The sequence below is a fragment of the Strix uralensis genome, chromosome 9 (genome assembly GCF_047716275.1).
Source record: "Strix uralensis isolate ZFMK-TIS-50842 chromosome 9, bStrUra1, whole genome shotgun sequence".
NCBI lineage: Eukaryota > Metazoa > Chordata > Aves > Strigiformes > Strigidae > Strix > Strix uralensis.
In genome coordinates, this window is record NC_133980.1 from 12,518,305 (window position 1) to 12,544,784 (window position 26,480).

At 53.1% G+C, this 26,480-nt stretch overlaps 1 protein-coding gene across 3 annotated transcripts; it reads right to left on the bottom strand.

Moving 5' to 3' along the window:
• Positions 1-1,178: 1,178 nt before the first annotated feature.
• On the bottom strand, positions 1,179-26,480 carry MASP1 (MBL associated serine protease 1). Of its 3 annotated transcripts, XM_074878208.1 has the most exons (11): positions 26,269-26,480; positions 24,192-24,417; positions 15,706-15,883; positions 15,310-15,441; positions 14,613-14,809; positions 14,149-14,296; positions 13,522-13,640; positions 12,583-12,661; positions 7,917-8,054; positions 6,811-6,885; positions 1,179-2,500 (listed from the first exon to the last, which is right to left on the bottom strand). In XM_074878208.1, exons 1-11 carry the CDS (start codon positions 26,271-26,273, stop codon positions 1,605-1,607), a joined length of 2,193 nt encoding a protein of 730 aa, XP_074734309.1. In that variant the 5' UTR covers positions 26,274-26,480; the 3' UTR covers positions 1,179-1,604. The 3 variants fall into 3 exon arrangements, with proteins under 3 accessions (XP_074734309.1, XP_074734310.1, XP_074734311.1); XM_074878209.1 differs by lacking the exons at positions 1,179-2,500; positions 6,811-6,885; positions 7,917-8,054 and adding an exon at positions 10,753-10,961 and having other exon boundaries at positions 26,269-26,355; XM_074878210.1 differs by lacking the exons at positions 1,179-2,500; positions 6,811-6,885; positions 7,917-8,054 and adding an exon at positions 11,910-12,009 and having other exon boundaries at positions 26,269-26,355.

Here is a 26,480-nt window from a genome sequence, read left to right on the forward strand (position 1 = left end):
GACATCGGATATTTTACAGAATGTAGTATCAAAAAAGAAATATATATATATATATATATAAAAAACCTTGCAGTTACATCACCTAGCCAAGAGTACAGTTCTCAGTGTGTCTGCAAGTTCAACCTTCCTTAGGCCTTCTACTCCTCTACATGCTCTACAAATGGCTTTTTGGACGATAGCAATATGGCAGAGTGGCTCATTCACTGTTGACTCGTTCCTTGCATGGCAAAACCAAAGGAGGAGGTGGAGAACAGGCCCAAAGGAAGCTACAGGCATGCAGAGAGGACAGCAGGCAATTTTTGCATGTCACTTACAGTTATAGGAGGGCTTTGCTGGCAAGTGAAGGAGATGATGTCCCCACTGAAGGAAGGTAAGCTCACCTGACCTTGTTCCTTGGTAAGAGCTTCCTTGTCTGCATGGGCCATGGAGGAAGGCTGGGGAAATATGAATAATTCTGGTGTGTTAGGTGAGTTGGGGTCAGTCTAGGATGACTTGGGCACCTGTAGTAGGCCAGAAGAGCCATGAACAAACACTGAACACCATCAATAACCTGTAAATCAGCCAAATCAATGGCCTTAAAAGTAGTTTAAAAGAGACTAGGTTCTTGCAAGAATGAATGCACTGCCATGCAGGACTACCCAGGCCCCTAAAGAAGAGGTGAAACCCCAAGGAAGGGCATTTTATCTGAAATGATTCTGATGAAAATAAGTATTGCTTAGGTACAGCAGATGTGATGTTATCTTGTGTGCTGGAAAACTTCCCTTGGGAGGTCTGCTGTGGCTGGAAACCATTCCAAGAGTTAGTCTAGGGGGAGGACTGGAGAGGGCTTGAAGTGATGGAGGGTTGAAGAAGTTTTGGTGGCTGGAGGTGAGTGTGACACTGAGTCCAAACCTCGCTCCCTGTCGTTGTGTCCTCTGTGGGGCACCCGTTCCACATGGTGGGGTGAGGGTAGCCCATTTGGCTTCGTGTTATCTTGGCAGCCATTAGCTTTCCAGCCATGGCTGAAGTTTAGGGCTAATGTGGGTGCATCCTCACATCCCCAGGGTCAAATGGACATCACCTGAGATGCCATTAGGCAGGGACATTTGCTTGCAAATAAAAATAATAGCAAATCCCCAGGGGTCTCTCACTATTCCTTGCACAGGAGAGGTGTTCCACAGTGTAGGGGGCCTGTGAGGTCCAGGTCTGCCCAGCTGGGTTTCCTGCGCTGTCTGTAGCCTCTGTAGCTCCTGCAGTTGCGTTGTCTGATGGGAAGATCTGGCTGGAGAGCCCTGGGGGTGGGAGCAATTCTCTGTGTACAGCCCAAAGCTTTGGTGGCACGGATCCTTGGGACTGTGGGTGAGGTTTCAAGATGGGCAGCACAAGCTGAGGATGCTGGCTGAGATCTTGCCTTTCGCTCCCTTCCCCCAGCTCCCTAGCAAGCATTTTCTAAGAGCGCAAGCAAAGGGATGCAGGAGCAAGCGAAACAAATGACGTGTAGGGCTGGCAAAGGTCTGGTGTGCGCTGAGCATCGTGGCTACTGCTTGCGAAAGACCAGAATCTGGAGCACATTAAACAACAACAACAACAAGAAAGGGAGGTGCGGCAGCAGGCTGCTTAGTCACTCATCTCTCCAGCTCTGGGTCCAGAAATGTCCACCTCTCAGAGGAGCCTGTTTTCTTCTCCACCCAGTCCACATAGTTGGAGACTTTGGTGTACACACCGTATACCTGCTTGCTGCCGCATTCCTCTGGGCCACCCCATGAGACCAGCCCTTGGGCGACCCACCTCCGGGTTCCCGGGTCCTGAATGACGAAGGCTCCCCCGCTGTCTCCCAAGCAAGTGTCCTTCCCACCTTCGTAGTAGCCAGCGCAGAACATATTCTCCGTCACGCTGTAGTTCCCCGACCGTGACTCGTAGCTGGTCTTGCACTCTGCATGCAGCACCACTGGCAGTTTGACGTACTGCAGGATGTCGGACAGTGTCCTCATGCCCGAGCTGATGATCTCATCCACTGTGATGTTGGGGTTGGAGATACCCCAGCCAGCCACCAGCCCCAGCGTGTTGGGGTGAGGCCCCTCCAGCTCGTGCTCAAACTGGGGCAGGCAGACAGGCATGACGTAGTTTCCCATGGTCACCTTCTCCTTCAGCTTGACCAGAGCGATGTCGTGGTTATAGTTCTGGATGTCAAACTCCTCATGGAGGATGATCCTCTCCACTGTTCTGTTGACGGCCTCCATCTTGTTCCTCACATCATGAAGGGCCAGGTAGACAGTGACATGCTCCTTGGAGACAGGGATGACAGTCTTGTCTCGCCGCTGGGAGCGGAGCACGTGGGCAGCCGTCAGCACCCAGGAGTCTGAGAGCAGGGCCCCACTGCCAAACCATTTGTCGTTGGGCACCCGGGACATGTCCTCGACCACAATCAGGGCCTGCCAGGGGAAGAAACCAGGCTCTGCATTTCGCCCACCAATGATGCGCTTGATGATCCCAGGCAGAGGACGAGCTGGCCGGCCACACACTGGGGACAAAAAGGACCGACAGTTACTCCCAGCACTTATCTAGGGAACAAATGAAATGGGTCATCCCTGTAGATTATGCCACATGGCTGGTTATCTTCAAACTTTTTTTTCCATAGAGGGCAACTCTTCTTCTTTTCTCAGTGGATAAAGCCCATCCTCCCTGATATGTTTACTTTCTCCTGGCAGAGTGTGCTTCAGAGCTTGGAGCAGGCTGTGCATTACACCCCATCCCCTACGCTAACAGGTCTTTGGAGGTATGTCTGGGAAAGGAACGCATCTGTCCTTCTGAAGGGTTTTGCTTCCTAAAAGCAGCCCCACTTCCTTTTGTGTCTTCCTTGCCTGGTGGAACCATTTCTGGTGGCAGTGGTTTGCCCTTCTGGAAAACGGGCAGTCTATTGCTCTTCCATGAGCATGGTGGGGTGACCTTGTTCAGCCCTTATGAAGCTAGTCATGGACAAAGAGACCAGTCTGAAGCCTGCATGTGTTGTCCAGTTTCTTCTGTGAAGCATGAGCCACCCTATGTTTTGCTAAACCTGAGGGTTAAACATGAAACCAGACTTCAGTGCTAGTGCTGCCTCAGTCACCAGTCTGCTACATGACTTTGGGGTCTTTCCCTCTCTCTGGTGACTGAGCAATACTTTTGGAACACAGGGCATGTTTCTTCACTCACAGCCCCAGGACAATTGGTCCAGCTCTCCAAGAGTCAAAAATAGCCATATCAAGCCCTCTGGATGTCCCATGCTTTCCATGGCCGTGGACAATGAGACATAGATTAGAGAACTGTCTTATCTATGGGTCAGTAGAACCTGTTGGTTTCCAGGATTTGGGGCCCCTTTCCCCAGGTTCCCATGGGAACCTCAGTCTTGGCAATTGGTCCCACCTGGCACACTAGGAGTCCCAAGAGAGGATCTCAGGCAGCTGTCCCAGGAGGTATTGCTAAGCTTGTGGCATAATCTACCTGCAATGATGAATGCACATTGCTCAGCACCATCCATCATTGCACCTTTGCGGCCTAAATACCTTTACTCTAGGACAAAGAGTCCAAACTCCCCTTGCATCACCTGGAGTGTGGCTGTGTGCCTCCCATGGTTATGGCAGCTTGTCCAGAACAGGCCATTCTTCTGCTGGCAATGAGACAGGACTCAAACCAAGTTGAGCCACTAGACCCCATGCTGGACCAAGGAAGGAAGCATCTTCAGAGCCAGAAGCTGCCTGCTCCTTCTGTCCTGGCAGCCCAGGAGGGTCTCAGGCTCAAAGAGTCTCCACTGAGCTTGGGAAGGGTCAAGCTCTTGGTACCTGTCAGAACAGAGCTGCAGCACATGTGGCACTTTCATGAAGGGAGGTGGAGAGCCCTTGATGAAAAGGGTAGGTTTGTGCCATGGTGCCTTGTGCTGGACCTCTACTCCAGAGAAGCTGGAGGATTTACCCTGCAAATAACAGGCTCATCTGATGTAAAGAGTGAGCTGTTGCCCACTGCGCATGAATATGGACAGTCAGAATTGTGTATAGCACACTATGGGGCCATGGAGGCTTTCATCCAGGGCTAGCTATCCCAAAGCTGTACCAGATCTCCTGACACTGAAGTCAGGCATGGATTCAGCAAAACATGCAAGCCAGGGTGGGACTTCAAGTGCTCTAGTATCAGACTTTAGTCTTGGTTTACATCTATGTGATATGTGCTCCAGATGGGTACCATGGTGCTACCAGATTCCTTAGGGAAGGGCAAGTGGAAGGATCCTTCTGCTATCTTGAAGACCTGGCAGATGCCATGATTTCTGTCAAGCCTGAATTGCAGTAAAACAGGGCTGTGACTTAAAGGGTTGTTGTATAGTTGAGCTGGTAGGTGGGACAAGGAGATGGCTTGAGGGCCAGCCTGCACTTTGCAATTCCTCACTTTGCAGTTCAGTTTCTGGAGTTATTTGGCTGGATCCACACCACTTCAGAAGCAGAAAGGCCAAGTGAGTAATCCTGCAGCCTCACCATGCCCCATGAGCTTGCTCAGCCCTTCTCAGACCATTCAGCCACTTGTCCAGCTCCTGCTCAGTGTGCCAAGAAACCCAGGGGAACACCAGTGGGAGGACTGGAGCCTGACATCAGCCCGGCCTCACCCTTCGCTCTGAGACCTGTCACAAGGTCTGTGGTCTCACAGCCATGGCATTTTCCCTCCTGGAGGAGCTGTGGCTGGAGAAGCCTCGTCCATGGGCTTTACTCCTGCATCTCAAGCCCTCACCACAATTCTGGCAGCCAAACCAACATCCCTTTTTGCAGCTCCTCAACAGACCCAGAATTAATGTCTGAAGAGCCCTGATGTGCAGCCTGGTTTGCTTCCAGGAGCTTTATCCAGGTTCTATGACACAGCATGAGGAAGAGGAGGGACTCAGCATGCTGAAGGTGGCTCTGAGAGGGTTGGACAGGGTGGGCAGGGACAATCTTGCCCCTGGAGAGTTTAAGCCTTGGAACATGGTTGGTGCTGATGCAAGTTGCTTGGGGGTGCTGATGTCACTGGGAGGTTGTGGGAGCTGATTTGGGCTTGCCCTTCTACAGCTGGAGGAGTCCTGAATCGCAGCACCTCAGGTGCTGGTCTCATCCCTCCAAGTCTGCCAGGGGAACACACATCTGCTGTGGAAAGTGCCAGGACTCTGCCCTGATGCTCATTGTGCTGTGAGGAGAGGATGCAAAGCCTCACAGAAAGAGGGTCTGACTCCCCACAGTGATGGGATCGGGGCTGAGAGTCAGCCTTGCAACCAGGGCAGGAGCACCAGAAGCTGCTAGGGTGGATTTGTTGTGGCTGGGGTCTGCTGCTAGGAAAACTGCGACTCCGGCAGGGAGTGATCATGGTGAGTGTCTCTGTGTGTGCTCTGCTCCCTTTCCTTTCCCAGTGCTGCAAGAAATGGAAAACGTGCTCAGGCAAATAATTCCTGCATCCCAGTCCAGCCCAGCTGGTCTGCTGCACTGAAGCTGACGGCTGTCCCAGGGAGATGGTTTTAGAGGAAGCACATCCAGCCAAATATTTATTCTATTAAATTACATATTAAAAACGCTGACCGGGCTGCAAATGCTCCCACTAATGACAGAGGCAGGCACGGAGTGGCCTGGAAGAGGAGTTTCTATTGATGGGGAGGTGGCGTGAGACACAGGGGAAGATCTGAAGAGCAGCTGGCCAGCTGCTGCCTGCAGATCCTGATCTCAGGAGCGTCACCCTCTCTCTGGGATTTTCCATTTTCCTGAAGTCTCTCTGACTTCTGTCACTAATCAGGAGGTCTGGAAATGGCCCATGAAAGCAGCTATGGCCCCAAAAGATGTCCCCATATGCTCCCAGCTCAAATTAGTTCAGGCTGAAACATCAAGGAGAGATGCAGGGAGCAGCCACCGCAACATGAGCAGCCACAGCCCTGGTCTTGGAGCTCCATGGGATGCAGGGAACCTCAGGGGGTCCCTCCTCCGGCCTTGCAGTCACTCAGCATGTCTAGAAAGCAGATACCCTCCCTGGGGCTAGGCCAGCTCCTGAATCCTGGGGTGGTTGTAGCTGCAGTTGCTGCATGGGAGCTGGATCCCTGCACCTCTCCGGAGACCCATCCCTGCACGTCCGACCACAAGCGCACCCGGGGCTGCCTCCAGCCCCACTGCCTGGCAGCCAGACCTGGCCCCACGCTTGGCTATGGCCAGCCAACATCCCAGGGATTTCTGTTTAATCCTGAGTGGGCGCCTGGCCTGGAAACTTGCTGGCTGCAAACATTTCTGCCACTGCTCAAAGGCTTGGGACTTTTCCTTCCCTATGAAGCATCTGGGTTTTTCTGCAAGGCTTGGAGAGGTGCTAATTGTTCTTGCATGTGGACACACTGCTAATGGGAGCTGACAGCCAGTGGCAATGGGCAGGTAATGCTCTGCCCTTGGCTGGAGCCATCTCTGGTGATGCTGGGGGCTGAACGTGGCCAGTGGGGTCTGCCCTGGGGCTGTTGGTTTCCTTGTCTGCTGGAGCGGGGAGCTCTGACAGCAGGGATGGCTGTGACCCCACTGCTGCTCTGTTCTGCCAGGGGGACATGCCCTCATCACTGCTTCCCAGTGCCACCACTGCACCCTGACCGTCTGGGCCAGCTGGGATAGCAGAAGGCCTCTGTCCCCATCACCCTCACGGGCATATATTGCAGCAGTTGGTTACATATACCCAAGGCGTATGGCATTGTCATCAGGGAGCAGGGTCCCTGCCTAGGGAAGCATCAGGTCAGATCAGGCATGGAGGCATCCCTCTTCCCGCACGTTCCTGCTCTGCACCCCTTGCTGTGGGAACCAGCTGCCCCAGCACTCGTACCTGGTCGGCAGGATGGCAGCTTGGTCCCCAGCTCCTCGCTCCTCCATACCCCTGATGCATCGCAGGTGTACGTGGCTGGAAGAGAGCAAAGCATTAGCTGGGCTGTGGCCCTGGCGTGAGGGGGTGTCTTTTGCATCGAGGAGATGTTTCCCAGCTGTCAGAACATTTGAACCCTTTTCCAGAGCAGGAGGTGACCTCCCTTTTACACTCTCTGTGCTCCGTTCCCTGGGGGGCCCTGGAAGCTCTGCCCCCATGCAGGGGACATGCCACCATCCTCGGTTTCATTGCCTTGAGTTGTCTGGAGAGCTGTGCTATGCCCTCAGCCTCGGCTGGCAGCTGCTGCCCCATTAATGTTTCCAGTGACTGTTCCACTAATGCATGCGGGATGCTGTGACCAGATGCATGGGGCCAGAGGGTGTGCAGGGGGATATGAGCAGGGAGACAGGAATGTGAGGAAATCCTTCGGCTTTGCTCACTGTCGGAGGAGGAGGAAGAAGGGCTTGGGGTGTGTGCACACTCTTCTGCTGCCCAGAGCTGGGTCTGAAGGGTGCAGAGACCTATGGTGCTTGGCAAAGCACCTTGTGGTGTCTCTGTGGTTGTGGACCAGGGGGATAAGGGTGAAACTCATTCTGCCATGATCACCCTGCTATCTGTTCAGCTTTGACTACGCTGAACATTTGGGTGCTGGGATGGGGAGCCTTGTGGAGCCCTTTCTAAGGCTGCTGGACCTGGTGTTCTCTCCAGCAGCAGCTCCTTTCACAGAGACAGGGAAAATTTCATGTGCTACAGAGAGCAGATGGCAGGGCGAGAAGGCAGAGCACAGAACAACAACCACACTGCTCTGCCGAGGCTGTGAAACACTCAGGCAAAGCACCAGGCAGCGCTAACTCCATCCTACCTTGTTGTGGAGCAGGATGCAGCCAGTCTGACAATCAAGGCAGTGCAGATGCAGGGTACAATGTGTGCAGGCTACATCCATAGCCTCCTGCTCGCAGAGCATGCCGGAGCAGTCACGCCAAGCTCCCCTCACTTGCAAATGCACATGCACATGGCCACACACCCACCCGCACTATGCCATGGGGACGTGGCCAGGCCCCACTGCTCACCGGTGCTGTTGGGGGCCATGTGGTAGTAGGGGTGCTGGCAGTGGTACTGGATGGCTGCTCGATAGGTGGTCAGGTTGTTCCTGGAGGAGAAGGTGACAAAGCCGTGCTCCAGCTCCAGCGGCGCTTTGCAGTCAGCAACTGAAAGCCAACACAGAAGGGGGTTGAGCCCTGTGCTGTTTCTTGGGGTGTCCAGCCAGCCAGCGGGCAGGTAGTGCTGGGCTTTGGCATGTGACAGTGCTCCTATGGGGTAGAGTGAGGGCCTGTATAGTCCTGTATCCCCTTTCTCTAGGGCACTGCAGGGGGCACAGCCTGACAGGGGCCCAGATGGCAGCAGGAAGCTGTCCCCAGGCAGGGAAGCCTGTCCCCATGAAATCCCATGATGGCCACCCTGCAAAAAACAGGGCATGCGGGCAGCACTGCTGAACACAAGCAGCATGGCTCACCCATGGGCTGTACGGCCAATACCACTCATGCTGGTGGAGACCCCAGTCCTGGGAGCCCCTCCTGTGCACTTCATTTAGTGTGAGATCTCTCTGCTATACCTTTGAGAGAGGAAGAAACCTGCTCTGGCAGGTGAGATCCGTTGAGAGATGGTCCCAGAGTATGTCTTTGCATCCTTTAGGAGTGGGCAGTGATTCACTAACCTACGCCATGCATCAGGGTGCTCCTCCATGCATAAGGCTTTGCTGAGTGTATGGTCCCATCCCTCTTGCTCTGGGTCTTGCTCACCAAGCAGTGCTGATAAGCATTTACAAATCAGGCTGAGCAACCCTAGGTCCTGGCTGTCCTGCGATGACAGGAGATGGGGGACACTGAGAGCGTGCTTGGCTGGTCTGCAGGCAGGGGGAAGGCAGAGGTGGGTGAGATCCCACCTGCTCCATCTCCCAGGACATGGGCAGGTTTGGCTCTGCTTCACCCATCCCTGGTGTGGGCTCAGGGTCTGGTGGCAGGAGAAGGACTTCCAGGGTGCCATTGCCCTTTCCCATGGCCTGTCCATGGTCCCCTTTCTTCCCCACATCCGTCACAGTGCCCTGCCCAGCCTCTCCTCCCCATCTTGTTCCCCAAATTGGGCTTGTGCCACCCACCCCCAGGTAGGACCCCAGGCTGCAAGGTGGTTCCTCCGCCAAGGTCGAGTCATCTCGTGAGAGCTGCATCTCCCTGCTGTGTGGGCAGTTCACAGCACACTTAGATGGTGCTGTGCAGCCTCCCCCTGCCCGGTTCCGGGGAAACCTGCCCCAGGGGAGGGTAGGAAACAGGGTCTGATCCTGCCAGGAAATACAGTGCTTTGGAGCTGGGTTCTGCCATGTTTAAGATCAGGGGTTGAGTAGGGGATAGGTGACTTTGCAGAAAGCAGGTCCTTTGGATTGGAGATGATGTGAGCAATGTGGGTCTTCATGTGCTCCACGATGGGATGGGTGCAAGGACAGGAGTCCTAACTCCTCACGCAGTGATCAAGGCTAACAAAGAGAGAATTCACTAGAAGCAATAGCTGGCACCAGGGACATGTACTGATGCTCAGGGTTACCTCCCTGCTTGGGTGACAAAAGCCTGGTTTATGACAAAATGCTGCAGCTCACTTTTCACCAGGGTCCCCTCCACCTCCCCCCTGAGGACAACAGGTGATGGATGGGAGAGGAGTGTGGGTGCAGGCAGGTTGGATGGAGGCTCTGGGTACCTGTGCCTTGCAGAGGGGCAGAGGAGGAGACACAGACCCCTCTCACCAGCCCTGGGGTCTCCAGCTGGCCTGAGCTTTCCTGCTCTCTTCCTATGGTGCTTGGGTACACAGTGCTCCTGCACAGTGCCAGCGACTGTGGGACTTTTATAAGGCACCGGGGGATGCTGGGGCTTGCAGGAAGGAGGGAATGGATGTTGGGGGACCAGCCTGGCTTGCACATCTGCTTTGGGGTTGTTTATGGCTACATCCACTGGCCTTCACAGCCTGTCCCCTCCCTGTGTGTCCCCCAGGCCTGGGGCAGGCTTCATGCCTAGAGAACAGGCTCTTGCACAGAGTTGTTGCCCCATCAGTGTCCCAGGTCCTGCTGAAAGGGTGAGGGGAGGGTGTTTGTGCTGTGAGCCATTCCAGACTTTTGCCTTGGGAAAGGGGCCATTTAGCATCTCCATCTTTATAGGACCAGAAGTGGACTGAGCTCCCCTCCTCCTCTCCCAGACTCTGTTCCACATCTCAGCATCCTCTCAGTGAAGCCTCCAATGCCTTGAGGAGTCCAGGGTGCATGCCCTGGGCTCTTGGGGACATGAATGGGGCCAGACACCAGGCTCTGACCTCCTTCAGCTGCAATCAACATGAGGCCAGCCCGTCCTCACCTCCGCTGGGCCAGCAGTGGGGAGCAAAGGGGAGGTGGAGGAGCATTCATGTCTCTGTGCTGGTGCCAGGGCTTGGTGCCTGCAGGAAAGGGCTGGTGATGCCAACCCATCCGCCAGGCCTCCTTGCCCAGTGGGTGTGAAAGGCACCAGGACTCTCAGAGAGAGGAGAAGAAGGAGTGTTTCTTATTTGTGACGCTGGGCCAGGGAGGAAGGGCAGCGGGAGGCTGAATCCAAACAAACAAACAAACAAACAAACAGGCGGCCATGCCGCGCTCCTTGCGCAACTGCTGGCTTGGAGCGGGAGCTGAGCCAGGCTGAGGCATCCGAGCGGAGAGGGAGGGATGCGGAGGACGTGCCGGGAGCTGGCAGCATCTCATGGTCCCTGGGCAGCGGTGCCGGGGTTGGGCAGGCACCCTTCCCGTGGGGTGGTGTGGCAGTGGGAAAGGGGGGCTTGTCTCCAAATTTCCTTCCCCCTTCTCGAGATGGATTTAAGAAAGCACCAGGCGCAGGGGGGTTAAGAGTGCCATGCCAGTTAGACAAGCCACAGAAATGGATTTGGCAGCTGGGCCAGGGGCAAAGGCGACCTGCCCTGGGTACCGGACAGATCAGAGAGGGGCATCGAGACAGGCTGCCCGTCGGGGCGGCGCGGCCGGCGCCAGCCTCACGCGGCCACTTGCTCCGAGCCGGCTCTTCCCTCTGTCTGGTTGTCGGCTCTATCTGCAGCTGCACCAAAAGCAGAGGGGAAGGAGGAGAGCAGAGAGAGAAAGCCCAATTAGTAGATGAGCAGAGAGAGGCATGCAGGAAACCCAGCCCCCAAAACACCAGAAATCGTTAATGAGCACCCGGCGAGCCGTGCCAGGGTGCTGCGGATGCCGGCGGAGCCATAGCCGTGCTGGGGACCCGCATGCTCTGCTTGGCCGGGGCGACCTGGGGACAGTGGCTGGGAGAAGCCGTCACGGGTTTGTGTTTAGACTCGCCAGGCCACGGAGCTGGATTTTATCCGCCTTGGCTGAGAAGTTTTCTATTTTCTGCACTGCCTTCTAAAACCATTTTTGCTTGTGCCCTGCCTCTCCCAGACATCCCAGGGAGGTGGGAGGCATTGCAGTTTGGAGGCCTGAATTGCCCATTTAGGGGCTTCTTGGCTTTCCAGAAAAAGTCTTAGAAATTTAGTGTAGTGAGTCATATCACACAAGAAGGGATCAGTTCCAGCCTGGCTGGAATAATGCAGGTAATCATTTCAATTTTCTCAAAAAAATAATACTTTTTGGGGTTAAAAATATTTACGTAGATTTTTTGTTCTTTTTTTCTACACAATGCCAATCTTTATCTGATAACTGTTCAAGCTGGATAAAATCAATGGGAGACTGGTAGTGAGAATTGTAGGAGTGGGGAATTCCTTTGGTAGGACAGAGGCATCGCTGACCCCACACTTTTTAAGGAGCCCTTTCAGATATGGATCTATTTAACAGGTCTGGGACCCTCCCAATTTCCATTTTGAGTGAGAAAATGTGCATTAAAACTCCAGAAATACTCTTCTATGTTAAGATCCACAATATCATTAAAAGAAAAAAGATCTGCCCAGATGAGGAAAGCCTGGATCCCAACATCCCTTGAGAGTATCTTGTCTTGCCTCTCCTGGAAGGTCTTGGGACATTTCTGGGCATGTTTGCTGCTTTGCAGCAGACTGAGCAGCAGTGAGAGCCTCCCCAAGGGCTGAGGGTGTTTGGGGGAAAGGGGGAAGGTGTTATCTGGTACATCTCCCAAGCCTAAACTGAGAGAGGAGCTGGGTTAGATAAAAGAAGAGATGATGCAAATAGTCACCTGCCCTTTCAAACGTCATTTCCTTTCTTCTCCCCTTTTCTCTTGTTTTAAGGCTTGTAGATATTTGGGCAACTTTTCTTTCCCTCTCCACTTAGCTGAGCAGTGCCCAGTTTAGGCTAGTATGTGGGACCTCTCTAATGCCTTGGGTCTCAGTAGCCTCCATTGGGAAGGAAATTTGGACCAGGAACTAGATTATCCCAAATTGTCCCAGATTCATCCAACAGAGCCAGCTTTCAAGAGCCAGGCTTGCTCTTTCTTTGACAGGGAGACAGCAAAGCGGCTTGCAAATTAAGTTATATGAGTAATCTAAATAAAAGCATCAACCTCCTGCTTGTGGCATTTGGAGCGAGCCCCGTTATGTTATCCAAGAATGAGCCAAAGGAGCTTTGCAGAGTTACGTAGCCTCTCTGGCTGGGTTTGTGTCTCTGAGTAAGGAATTCCACTCTGGCAGGGCAGCTCTCTTTAGCATTAAATGATTTCAGCAGGAAAAAGACATTGGCAGGGTGGGGAAGGGTGTCCTTACTTTTACAGATAGGGATCTTGTTACTCCATGTCCCATCCTTTAGACACTCGATCTGGAAGGAGTCGCTTTCCAGGTTATCCTGCGCAGAAGATGCCAGCAAAAAAACCACCGTCAATGTACAATGCAAGGAAATTAATCTCTCCATAAAAAGTAATTTTTTTTTGTGATTTAGTCAAGATATATCCAGACCCCCCTGGAAGAGGACTTTTCTAGCTGAAAATTGCAATAAAATCATAATGAAAAACTTGAAGAAGAGTTTTCTTGCCAGCAACTCAGCAGCATGCTGAATGCAAAAGAACCAGAGTAATTTAATCCTGTTCTAGGTGCTGGGATGGGTAACGAGGCAGCTCTGCATGAAGGATGAGTCTGGGAGATCAGAGAAATGCCCAGCTCCATGTCGGAAGTCAAAGCAGGCTACTGGTTTGGAGGGAAGACAGCCACCCCATGAGTCACCCGCGCTCCCTGTGGTTCTCAGCTGTTTCCCAGAAAGGGCCTGCCAAAATCCTGGCCCCCTTGACTTGCCGAAGCTGTCCCAAAGTCCCAGAGGACCTCCTGGTCTGTGGAGGCTGGCCTCCGCAGGGCTGCCTGGGAAGCTGAGCCAGCACCCACCAAGGTGGGGAGCAGGCAGAGCCCTGGCAGCTCCCCCAGGTCTTTTGCTGACTTTTTCTCTGGCAGAGGTGCCAAGCCTGGCCTCCTGTGAGCTGGCCAGATCTGGAGGGATGCTGAGAGGGTGGCTCAGGAAAGTGCCGTCTCCTCTCTTCCTTTGCATCTTTGGAAAGGAAGGCTGGTGCCTCTCAGAGGAGGCTTTTTCCTTGCCCCTGGGAAGTGGGTAAGGATGGTGTGTGTGTTGTGTTCACTCTCCCAGAGATGCAATGGCTCTGGGAGGAAGGATCCCCCCTTTCCTACCCAGGTGCCCAGCTCCACACTGTCATAACATACCTTCAGTACTTTGTATCCGGTGTTGCAGCTGATGACAACCTGGTCTTTGAAGGTGTACTTGGCTTGGGAAGGCTCAATTTTCCCATTGATCGGTGGTTGCACCAGTGGGCATGGGTTTCCTTTGAATAAAAAGCAAACAAAGCAAAACAAAACTCAGCTGAATAAATGGAGGATATTTAGAGTTCCAGCTCTGCCACCCAGCACCATGTAGCAGAATCTGAACATCCCTGCCTTGCTCTTGCTATTAGCCTACACAGGCATGGCTCAGCCAGGCTCTTCTCCTAGAAGGAGTGGAGGGTCCAGGTCTTTTCTCCAGTCTGTAATACCCTGGGTTTGGGCATTACAAAGCTGGGAGCTAATAACAGTAGCTTGTGCAATTATCCTTCCCAAAATGTCTTTGCTTTGCAATGTGGGCTTGTTTCAGGGCCCATCTGGTGTAGGGAAAAAAAGCACCCTTTGAAGGGAGGGCTCTGTGTTATTTTATTCTTCTTTTCTCGTGATTTCTGGAACAGACCCTTTCTGGAGACAGGATCATGGACCACCAAACTCATGGTCTCCACCTGCAGGGTTTATAAAGCCCTTCCCATTGCCCAAGCCCAGCAAACAGAGGAAAGCAGCAGGAGTTACCAATTGCTGTGTATGACAGCTTCCAGCCCCTGTTCTCTCCTGAGTTGTCACTGTGGAAGAGGATCTGCACGCTGTTGGTTTGGGTTTCAATGCGTCCTGGGGACTTCTCTCCACAGAAGGGGCCAAATTCCCTATGGGCAGCTTTGATCTGCCAATGCAAAGAAGAATGGGGGGTTTGAGGGGGATCTTTGAGGATCACTTCACCCTGAGACTAAAGGATGGGGCTGCAGTGGGGTCAGCGGGGCTTAAACACCATGTGTTGGGGGGATGTGAACTGAAAGAGGGTCACTATTGGTTGAGAGGGTCAAAATCAGACATGGTAAGAGACATGGGCTCAATTGAGCACAGGGCTCCTGCTGGCCTCATCACCACTTTTTAGACTGGGGCAATTTTGGTCCAATCACCAGGACACCAGGAAAACAACAGGAGAACAGGACAGGAGGAGTGTGCAGAACCCAGCTCACCTTGATGTAGTCATAAGGACAGGTCACCTCGGGGTGGTCTTCCACGTCAAAGCTGTCCTCGAAGCTCAGGGTGATGAAGAAACCCTCCTCCAGCTCAATGCGGTACAGGCAGTCCGAGCTCTTGGGGTAGGGGCTGGGGAAGTCGGCGCTGGCAACCACCCCACTCCTCTGGGTGTAGAGGTTGTCGCTGCACTCCACTGAAACACAGCCATGGCTCTCTCAAGACCCTGCCAGTCACATCCCAGCCCTGACCACTCTCAGGAGACCTCCCTGTAGAGTGGGATCTGCTGGGTGGTCCATGGACCCCAAATATGGGTCCATGCAAGGAGAACCTCACACAGCCAACCTTCAAATATGTCTGTGGTATAGAGGGTCCTGGGCTGAGAGCTAATCCCAGATAATCTACGTGATGCAGATTCAGAACAGAGACTAAACCTTTTCATTCCTCTAACCTGAGGAGGTCTATAGGGCTTAGCTGAGGAGCATAGCCCATGGGATAAACCACATCTTCCCTCACAAAAGGGCTGCAGGCCTTGGGTGCTCTCCAGTCCCAGGCTATTGGTTTGTAGGGGAAGAGGTACCTCATCCCTCCTGGCAGCGAGAGAGGGCAGTTTTGCCTGTGTTTGGTAGGTCTGTTGCCTGCTCAGGGACCCCTCTGTGTGACCATTCCCATGTCTGAGCTCTGCCTGGGCGGTACCTTTGCAGGTCCTGTTGTCAGAGTGGAGGATGTAGCCGAACCTGCAGGAGCAGTAGTACCCGCCGATGTAGTTATGGCAGTAGTGGTCACACGCCAGCTCCTCGTCACTTTTCTCCAGGCACTCGTCCACATCTAGGATGAAGATAACAAGGAAAGGAGGTCACCCTGTAACCCCCCATGCATCACTCCTCGTGGGGACATTTGTCACAGCACTGAGAAATTAGTTGTCCCACATGGTGGGTCACACGAGCACCCAGCAAGTCCTGTATGGCCCAAGGGCTGCACACAAGGACTTCTCTTGTTAGGGTCCCCAGGGCTGACCTGGGATGATGTGATCCTAGCAAATCTGTTATGCTGCCTTAGCATGCTGGTCCTGCAGGCTTAACTGCTGCTTACCCACGGCAGTGTAATGGGCGTCGAAACCAGTGAAGCGTTCCTCATTGGAGAAGTCAGACCTGAATGTGAGTCCCATGTAGGGTCCCGGGGACAGGATCACTTGCTGCCCAGGAGCCTGCTCTGTGTCTGTTGTCTCCCTGCCACAGAAGGTTGCCAGCTCCTGGTCCTCAGCTTCAATCTGTTAGCAGAAAGAGTGGGTGAGTGCTCAGCAGGGCATGGGACTGGGTCCCTGGGCTCTGCTGACCACTTGGAAAATGCAGGAGCTTTACAGGTCCCTGGGGTGCTCCCCAGTGCTGGTCACCTCTGAATTTTCTCTGCATGGGGCTGTAGGTGTCTGTGAGCCCAGAGAGCCCATGGTGCTTTCCTGGGGGAGGTCAGGCCGGGCTTGGAGTCATGCTCTGCACCCAAGAGTTCAGGTCTTTGCCTGCACTTGCCCAGCCTGTCTCCTGACAGGGCTCAGCAGTGTCTCCGTGGGGCAGGCTGCCTGCCCGGCAGCCTTTCATGGCCACAGCCTAAGGATGCAGCTCTGCACCCCTGGGTGCCCCATCCTGCTCAGTCCTGTACTGCCTTGGCCCTAAAAATCAATTTCCAGCTATTCCTGCTGCATTCGCTTCACCTTCTGCAGCCAAGCATGACCCTGGGGATGCTCAGAGCATGGCAGGTCTGACTCCCACTTCTCCGTCTCTCTGAGATGCCATTACTGCAGTAAAGCAATTAAAAGTTTCCTGCAAAATGAACACAGGGACTCAGGTCTGCCTGCTCCTGCCTGTGGTCACCCTCTGAAGTAGATGCTGAGAGAGCAGTTAGCACCCAGGATGTAGGGAGGAGCTGGGGAGTATACGGGGAGGATGCAGGGAAGGAGCCTTTCTGGAAGGTGGGGTGAGGACGTGGGCAGGCAGTGCAGAAGAAGAGTTGTGAAAATCAGCCCCAAGCCATGTTGTTCCCACTCAGAGCTGTCGGTATCTGAAATGCTCCCCCTTGCCTCCTCCCTCAGCCCAAACACTGATCTGGGTGGCAGCATCAACATGAGGGCTGTGCTGCTGGGAGGGCACTGGGACCCCAGAGGAGCCCCTGCCCACTACGTTTGCATCAGCTCAAAGCAGCAGCTATAATTTGGATGGTGTTTCTGTCCCCTGGGCTGTCTTGGACAAGCTCGGTCCTGTATCCGCCACCCAGGGTCCCTGTCTGGTTCCAGACCTGCAGTACCAGGCACTGTTTGGACTCAGAGCTACATGCTCAGAGGGCTACAGGAGGGAACCAACTGGCCAATGTGCCTTGTCATCTCAGCATGCTTGCTAGCCTTTATGTGCATTCCTTTAAAGCACAGCCATGCCCATGCCTTCAAGCAGTGATACCTGTGAAAAACCCTGTGGTTTTCCCTGGAAACACCCCCCCTTCCTTTTTCCTCACCGTTTTCCCCAGGACCATTTCATCATTGACCCCATCTCCTGCAAATCCCACCCTCAGCCCCTGTCTTGACCACAACCTCTCCCAGCTCCTTCCCAGCACCCTGCATGCTTTCCCCCAGGAGATTTGAATATGAATAACCCCTCGGCTGAGGAATGCGATGAATACCACCATGCCAGCTCCCACTGCTCATGCCAAGCCAATGCTATTGAGGCTGTGATGAAGTGTGCAGCCCCCCAGCCCATGCCTGGGGAAAACAGTCGCCTGCTCGGGGACCCATGGGGTCCCGGAGGTGTTGCAATGCTGTCCCCATCTTGCGTGGCCTCAGCGAGGCAAGACCCTCCTCTGGCTGCATCCCCCTCTCTTGGAGACCCTCGGGATGCACTGGCCGGGGAGGGTCTGGGGCTGAAAGGGAAATTTCCCAGGGCTGAACAAGCAGGCGGAAACTCGCTCACACCAGGGAAAGCCAACATGGAAATGGCAACTCAGCATGCCTTGACATTGCCTCCAGATATTTTCCATCCTCTCATACAAGCTGGAGCTGGCCAGAAAAGAGAGAGACTTTCCGATGATAAATTTTGAGAATTTGGAGAAAAAACACGCACCCCGCGTTGGGACAAAAACCCAATTGAATTTTATTTTTTTTATGGAACAGCGTTCTGTAAGAAAAAAAAGGAAAACAAGTAATTTGGGATCCATCTGGTTTCAATCCCTTTGAAATATACTGTGGTGTTTTAGAATCTCTTTTAAATCTGAAAGAAAGATTGTTTTGAAATTAAATAGTGTTTCAGACTGAAAAACGGGAGCACCATCACCAAACGCGAAGGAAAACCGCATTTCGGCTGCAACACACAGTCTTGGGTGCGTGAGCGCGTGACATGCAGCCTTTTCTGCAGAAACTTCTTTTTCTTAAGGAAAGCTGTGGGAAGGAGCAATTTTCAGCTCCTCCATGTGAGTCTGGTGGCTGTCACCTCTGCAGGGACACACAAGCCACTGTGTGAGCTCCCATCCCTCTCCTCCAGCCCCGGCTGGTGCAGGACCCGCAGCACAGCATCACTGGAGTGTGGAAAAACCTCCGAGTGCCTCATGTCTTGGCCTGAGGATGCTCCTGCCATGGGGCCAGCCCCAACACTACTCCCAGCATCCCTGGGTACAGCCCTGGAGCAGCAGGATGAGGCCCGGGAGAGCTGTGCTCCCCTCGCCGAAGGTATCCACGGCCCCTTATCTGTGACGGGTCCCATGCCCCGAGCCACAGGGAGCAGAGACAGCCCTCCAGCAGTAAACTAAACAGAGAGGTCATCATCCCTGGTTAATATTTGCTGCTTCTGCTGAGGACTGTATACTTTTTCATAGATCATTTACATCCAGCGAGCAGGCTGGTAATTAAATCCTGGTTGTTTGTTTGGAGTTTCTCCCTCTCGGGTCACGATGTCGACGTTTTCACTAGAGAAGATGTGTCCCTGAGGGAAATATCAATTGCTGCAGAGAAATTCCCTATAAAAATACGCTGAAAGAATCCTCCTTTGAAAAGTAAAATATAGCGACACTCTCGTGCCTTAAATTTACCCTTGCCACTGCCTCCTGCCATCTTCCCTGTTTCTCCTTGCCTCTTCATTCCCTTGTTAAGATTTCTGCCCATCTGGATGGAGGCAGATGGGTGTCCCTCCCCAGCTGTGGCTCTGTCCTCCTGCATTTTGGCTTGGGCTGTGGCTAAGAGAAGGGGTGACCTAAGCTGTGTGGCCTCTCTCTGCCCTATATTGATTTCCCCCTTTGGGGAAGGAGGCAGGAGCTGGGGTGCTCTAGTTTGGCAGCAAAGAAATGCTGCCCCAGGAAATGGGCTGCTGGGGATGCTGGGGCAGCGATGCTCTGGAGATGCCTTCTGCAGCAGGCGGGTTAACAAAACGCCACAAACACCAAGGAAAATTTGGCCCGGCGTTTCAGTGTCTGCCGCTGGAGAGAAGCAGGCAGCCGGCAATACGGAAACACAGCCGCCATCCCCCCCTCTCCAGCCCTCCAGGAATGCACTAATTGGACTGATGAAGGCCAAACATACCACTTGTAATATATATAAATGGCTCATTAGGCAGAGGAATCGCAGTGCTGGGCTGAAGACACTGGGAACATGACATGGGGAGGAGACGCTCAGAGACCAGGAAGGGCATGAAACAGCTCCTGCCGAGCCGCCTTGCAGTTAGAGTGCACACAAGAATGCAACACCCAGATGAACAGGGGGTTTCTGCAAAATGACTGATGCTGCTGCTGCTGACTGTTGCAAATGAGGCAGGGGTGGGACAGCCCCAGCAGGAACCTCCATCTAGGTCTCCTGGAGATCCTCTCCCCACCATGCATGCATCTTCTCTCCAATATATGTTAAGGGTCCTTTCATGTGCAAATGTGCACCTGAATTTCCACAGGAACATATATGGTTGCTGTGCTGTGGGGGAAAGGGGAGGATGGATGGTTTCCCCTGCTGTGGATTTGGCTTGGTGTCTGGCGACCGTCCCCTCCTGTGGGTTGCTGAACCTACATGCCCTATTTCTGGGCCAGGCTTGTTCCCTGGAGGGGCTGGGGGTGCAACGAGAGCCTAGGCAGGATGCTGGGATGCTGAGGGAGCTGCTGGCGTGCTCCCATGCCTGATCCTCCTCCTTCCCCTGCACAGCGGGTGACTGTGATCCCCAGTGGTGCAGGGAGTGGCCAGTGCCACCATACTCCTCTGCTCAGAGCCAACAGGATGGGAAAGATGAGCAGCAAAGCCCTGGGCCCTCCTCTCCTCCCAGCTGCCTCCCGGGATTTGAAGTGGTCCTCTTAGGATGCCACACCCCTGGGGGAACAGATTATGCCCCCCCCCCCGGCTGAGGCCAGCTGATAGCACCAAAAGGATGCTCTTCTCCTGACCCCTAAGTTCATGTCAAGCTTTGATTTGTGCTTTTTCCCCCTCCTTTGAGCAGAGGAAGATGTAAATGGGTCCCATGCACCCTTCTCACAGCCCAGGCTGGGCATGCGCTGCCTTGAATGCAACATCGAGCTCCTTCCCTGGCCCTGTATGACCCCTGACAGCGCTGCATCGAGCACTGAGGGTGTCCCTGGGCACTGTGCCACCGAGTGCTCAGCATGGCGCAGCATGCAGCCCTGCCCCGTGCGAGTCACCCGTAGCAGGGGATGGCACACTGCGAGCCCAGGACGCTGCGTGCAAAGCTGATCTGCTATGCACCCTAAACACCCTGCCAAACTGTGGGGGCATGGCTCCATCACATCACAAATCTTTCATAATCCCCCTCCGTGAGCGCTGCTTCCCAGGGTGGTGGCACTAGCTGATGCTCTGCCTGGAGCTCTGCTTCCCCAGCTTGGCCCATACCCCTGTTTTCCCCTCACCAGGGCCGGCAAAAACTGCCTCCTGCGCTCAGCTGGGCCCCAGCCACTCTCCAGTAAATTTATTTGCAGCCACTGGTTTTTGACCGAGATGCCTGGCCAGCTCCTGGGCATGCACACAGGGGGTCAGTAGGAGTCCTGCCTCGGTAGGCACCCAATGGCACAGATCCTTCCTGGGGACATGGGTGTGAATAGCAGCTGCAGAAATGCCTCCCAAGTGGGCAGAAGTCTGAACTCAACACCAAGAGGTGCATCCAAGGGAGACTTGGGTTGTGTCAGGGGACATGGAACTCACTGGACCCACAAAATGTCCCTCTGCTCTCCTGCCCCCATGCACAGATGGAGAGATCCATCACAGATGGCCCCTGGGTTTGAAGGAGTTGAAGGGAAAACTCTGTGGTATGTGCTGAAACCTGCCAGGTCTCAAGCATGTGCCATCCTGAATCAGGACTCAGTGGTAGGGATTGGGGTGAAGAGAGGTAACTCCATGAGGACTGTGAGCCAGCAAGGACTTGCCATGGGCTGACGGGGGGGAAATCCTCTCACCACAGACCCTATCTTCAATCAAGGGGCTGGTCCCAAGCTCTCTGCCAAGCCCTCAGGGGCTGATTTCATTCCAGGACTTGACTGAGCAATGTGCAAAACCTCATGGTCAGGACCATAGCTTCAGATCTCCCTAATAAGCGTGGGGATTTACTCACGAAGGCCCCTCAGAAGTCAGGATTTCATCTCCCGTCTTGGGCCCTCTGCTGGGATTTCATCTCCCATGTCCCTGCCTCTGTGTGCTCCCCAGGACACTAGTCAGGTCACTTAACCTGATTTCCTGGCCATGGCTGTGGCTTTTGGGGTGCCCCAGGCCAGTGCTGGAGACATGTGCAAAAGTGCTCAGTGCTGGGTGACCCAAGAAGTGATCCAAGAAATGAGGAACCCCCAAATCAGCGATGAGATGGGCAGAGCCTGCCGAGGAACATGGCAGAGGGCAGGAGCCAAAAGCCCAGCATGGATGGCTGCTGCTTCCCCATCCCCCTGGACCTGGCAGGTGGCTGAGGGTGGTCACCCAAAACCCAGGGAAAGGCTGTCTCCAGCACACCAGGGCCTGGAGCTCAGCTTCCCGAGGCAGCGTGTGGCTGGTGTTTCCTACCTGCATGGGGCTTCTTCGGGTGGGTATTTTGGGGGTGGTTGTTCCTCCCTTTCCTCCTGGCTCACTTCCTTATTGAAGTACCACTCCCACACTCTGCCATTCCCCTTTGCACAAACAAGCCTCCTGGCCTGCGAGCATTTCTTTAGGAGCCACGTTCTTTTTCTATATATACACACATGCATGCATATATGTGTATATATATATAAATAAACAGCTATTGTTTTAATTAGCCATTGTTTCAGAGCTCTGGAAACTGCTCCCTTCTGAAGACCACCCCGAAGGCAGAGATCTGCGTGGGTTTACAGCTCGGCTCGCCCTGAGCTTGCCACTCAGGATGATTTTCTACACTGCTCAAGAGCTTGGGTGTGTGGGCAGCCAAGGAGGTAGGGAAAGCAAAAGCCAGGGCATGGCGGCTTTCTGCCTGTCCTGAGCTGGGTCCCCACCTTGCATCAAGGCTGTTCAGCCCCCGTTTCGACCTCCTTCTTATATCAGTCAGGATGATGAAGACCCTGATGGAGAGCCCGGTCAGACCCATGGTCAGAACAAAGAAGAAGGTGTTTCTTCATACACACACAGAGGCATATAATTATATATTTAACCTGTGCAACTCTCTGCCACAGGATGCTGCAGAGATTAAAGTCACCCATGAGTTTAGAAAGCAGTGGTACAGGTTCATGGATGGGGAATCCATTGATCTCCATTAAATGCAGAGATACCACCTGTGGCTTTCTCAGCATCTTCACTGGGACTGGCAGAATATTACAGAGAAGCACCTATATATGTTGGGTCTATAATTATATTCTATAGCCATGCACTGTTGGCCTCTGTCAATGAGCAGGCTGATGCTGTTTTATGTCATGTGCTGATGCAGACAGAGGTTGGACACCCAGACCCAAGGAGGAAAATAGCCATGGAATTATTTGCTGCTCTCCTTAATGTTTTCTAAGCTGGTGGTTTAGCAGTATCAAGATTGCACCCCTACCCAGCAGAGTAGCCTATGGACCTCATGTAATCCATCAATTTTCATGACTTTTCAAATGTAATTCTGTGGTGGAGTCTCTGCAAGCTGAGTTACAGCCCCAAGCAAATTTATACAGCTGAGATCTAAATCCCTGTGAAAAATACCGCCTTCTTATGGAAATCCAGGGGCAGGGAGAGCTATGGTGCCAAGTTGGCACCATGGCCAAATAACAGGGAGCCTTATGAAAAAGGAAAAATGAGCAGGGGGTGAAGGGTGGGAGGAGGGGTAAAGCTTGGAATGGGGAAAGTTTCCAAGAAATCCGCTCCTTGAGCTTATTGGGTTTTTAAAGCAATATATCTCTATATATGTCCCTGGTCCTTGTGCTTGGAGAAGATCCAGGAGAAGCAGAAAGAACTAATCAAACCTCAATGAGGGCTGTTAGTAGCAGAATGAGTGCCAGCACAAAGGGGAAATTAAAGCAGCGAACAACAGATCCTAGAGGAAAAAAACCACAAAGGTTTGATTTGTTTTCTTAGGGCAAGAATAAAATAATAATTTCAATTAGTTGGCAACTAGCACCAGGGCTGAGTTCTGTGGTTCCAGACCTGGGTGCAACCTCTACCTGCCTTTGTGTGGAGGGGAGGGGTGAGGCTTGTGCTGGGCAATGGGGTAAGGCATGTTCAGCCAGGCAAAGCTAGAAAGCACCTGCTTGCTTCTGCTTGTCTGCTAGAAAGCACCAAATCTGACCAAGTTCAAAGATATGGAGAACCCAGCTTGTTCTGGATGTGGAGAGTCCTGCTCGGAGAGACGTGTGGTGCAAGAGGCAAAGATGCTCCGTGGCACTGCAATGTGTGGCCTACCACAGTTTCTGATGGGTTACTGCCCAGCAGTGAAGCAGATTGAAATCTTTTGTGTTTCTGGCCATGACAGCTTCCTTGGGAACTTCCATAGCTTGTTTGTGCTCCAGGTATTAGCCAGCAGCAGCCCCAAAATTTGTATCTCAGCAGTGAAATGGGTTTTCATTGAACCCAAGGGAGCCTTTGGGTCTGTGCCCTGCAGCTTGCGGGAGGCTCTGCTTTGCAGACCCCAAATTGCAGCCTCAAGCTCAGGTCTAACTTTTCCCTTTTGTTTCCTTGGGGTCTGGAAGGGTGTTCCAACAGCCTGCAAGCCACGGCCAGGGATCCAGGCTGGCTGCAAGGTGCAAGGTGCACCCAGGGCCGTGGCTTGGCAAAGAGTGACTAACTTAGAGGTCCTCCTTGCATGTGGCTGGCATCAGAGTGACACAGGCTGGGGGTTTAGCCACAGGGGTTTCATCAGCCCACAGGTGTGTAAATCCCATTGGGTCCAATGAGAATTAGGTGCCCAAATACTTTCAGAAATCTGGTCCTCTGTGGGTAAGCTCTGAATCTGGTGTCCCACTCACTGTTAGTCCAATGGATGTTGTCAGTTTACCTGCGCTCTCCCTGTCTTCCACTGGACTGACAACTCCTGTGCCCAATAAACGGGGAAAACCAGCTTGTTCCCAGATTTTCCAGCACTACTTTCTCTCAGCTGGCCAAACAGATCTGCTGTCTACCCCACCATCTGCCCCGTGGTAACATAGCTCACCTTCACATAGTCGTATTCACAGAGGTAGGATGACTCCAAGTCAAAATGCATGAAGTACAGCTTGATTTTAAACCCGTCAGGCACAGAGATGTTCCACGTCACTTCCGAGTCGCTGGGATAGGAATCTGGGAAGTTGGGAGACTGGATCTCCCCAAACATGTCTGTCAGCTCGATGGCATCCGCCACACAGAGCAGCAAGGCACAAAAGGACCAGGTCAGGGGGTACCTGGAAAACACATGTGAGGAGATGAAATGAAACTCTGGCAATGCCAAAACCTGTTGAAGGCTCAGTCTTCTTTCCCAAGTGGGTTGTGTAAGGTCACACACTCAAAACAGCTGAGAGGAGGTGCAGCACTGTGTCACCATGAGCAACACCCCCACAAAGCCGAGGTGAGGGTGGGAGCTGGACGCGACTCCCAGGAGGCGAAAGCCCCTCTGAAAGGTGGGTGATGCAGGTGCCATGCGCGATGCAAAAGGCACTTCCACAGCTCCCAGCCAGCTCCGGGTGCCATCAGGAGCTTGGTGTTTCTCATGCTTCTGGGAGCAGCAGCTGCTGGCAACACATCCTTTAACTAATGGGGCTCTGATGGGCAAATCTTCATTTAACGGAAGAATAAACATAAGGGTGCTTAATAAAATAATGACTCTTTCTAAATCGGTTTAATGAAAGCATCATGGCAATAACTGCTAAGTATCGTTATTATTATTACTGCTTAGCCTCATCCTGCCAAATTGTGATCATTGACTCTCAACAAACAGCACACATCTTTGCAGCTGGGCAAGGATGGACCGGGGCCCCAGCAGTGTAACCCAGCATGTTACTCTCCTCTATTTTCTGGTTCTCTTATCTTCTTATCAAACCCAGCTTTTAAAAACTCTCAGCCTGAAGAGTTTGTCCCAACTTGTTACCAACTTCTCTGTCCCAGAGAAGGACAGAGAGGACAGGTAAATCAGTGGCAGTCCAGCTGACCTCACACCAGCCTCGAGCTCCATTTGAGCATGAAAGTGAGCATAAACTGAGTATTTCTCTGTGCAAGGGGAGAACGCTGCCTGTGCTGGAAGTGCAAACACAAAAGCCTGTGCCATTGCATGGGACCCTGAAAGAGGAGCAGAGCTCAGGCTTTTTAGGTCCATTGAAGTGCACAAAGGAAAAGAAACATTCAGGAAGTTAGAGCCATTAGAGGCAAAAATTTCCACTTTCTAAAATAGGTACTAAGGCCTGGCAAAGGCTTGTAGGTGTGTATTACAGGTGCTGGAACTATTCACATGTACACATACACCCGATTTCAAAATCAGGGCTTGATTTAGGTATGCTAGTGAGGAAACTAAGCTATATAAGTGGATTATTTTCAACCTGTCTCTGTTCTTTCAAAACCAGCACAGTAGATTTCTGGGTCTCGTTTGTGTAGTGCCATCACTTCTCCCAGCTCTTCATTACAAAGCAAAGTTAATGGGAGCTGAGAAATTTGGATCAATTTTTCTTTCAAGCAGAGTGAGGTTGAACATGCCTTTTTCTGACAGTTTGTCTGAAACCACAAAAATGTGTGAAGGGAAAATCTGTTTCTCCTCTGGTCAGAACACATGCATAGGGCTGGATGCTCAGCTGGTGTAAATGGGCATCACCTCCTCAACTTGAACAGGCCGTTTGCCGCTGCAACTCTGTTTTCCCTTTAAACAGAGGAGGCAAAACAACATCAAACTTCTTTCCCATGCCAGAAAAGTCTTAACCTCACATAGAAGTGACAAACGACCGTGGCGTGCACAGAAACCTGAAGGCTGTGCAGCACGTCCAGCCTCACTCGCACCTTTCGCCCATGGACCATGGCAGAGCGGTACGCCCTGGCTGCGCACCCGTCACCCGAGGCTCCCCTCGGCTCTGCCGGGATGCCGGCATGCGAGCTGGGCTGCAGCACGAAGCTGAGGCATGAGCAACGCCTCATCCACTGGCGGATGGGGAAACCGAAGCCACGGTCATCAGAGGGGAAACCTTCCTCAGTGGGATGGCCCCCCTGCCCGGCCGTGCCCCAAGACCACAGCCTGCGGGACCCGGGGGTCAGCCCGTCGGGGAGTTACTCACCTCATTTTGCTGCCGGGAGGGTTTGCCGGTGGGTTTGGTGTGGAGGATTGCTGGCTGGTTTGCGGGGGACTGCTTTGCCTCCTTCCAAATGCTCCGCTGTCCGCCTTATCTCTGTCCGGAGATTTGTGAGCGTGTGTGCGCCTATGTGTGTGTGCGTCTGGAGTTGTCTGGCATTTTCCATGCAGGTCACGCCTTCCCCTGCCTGCAACCGT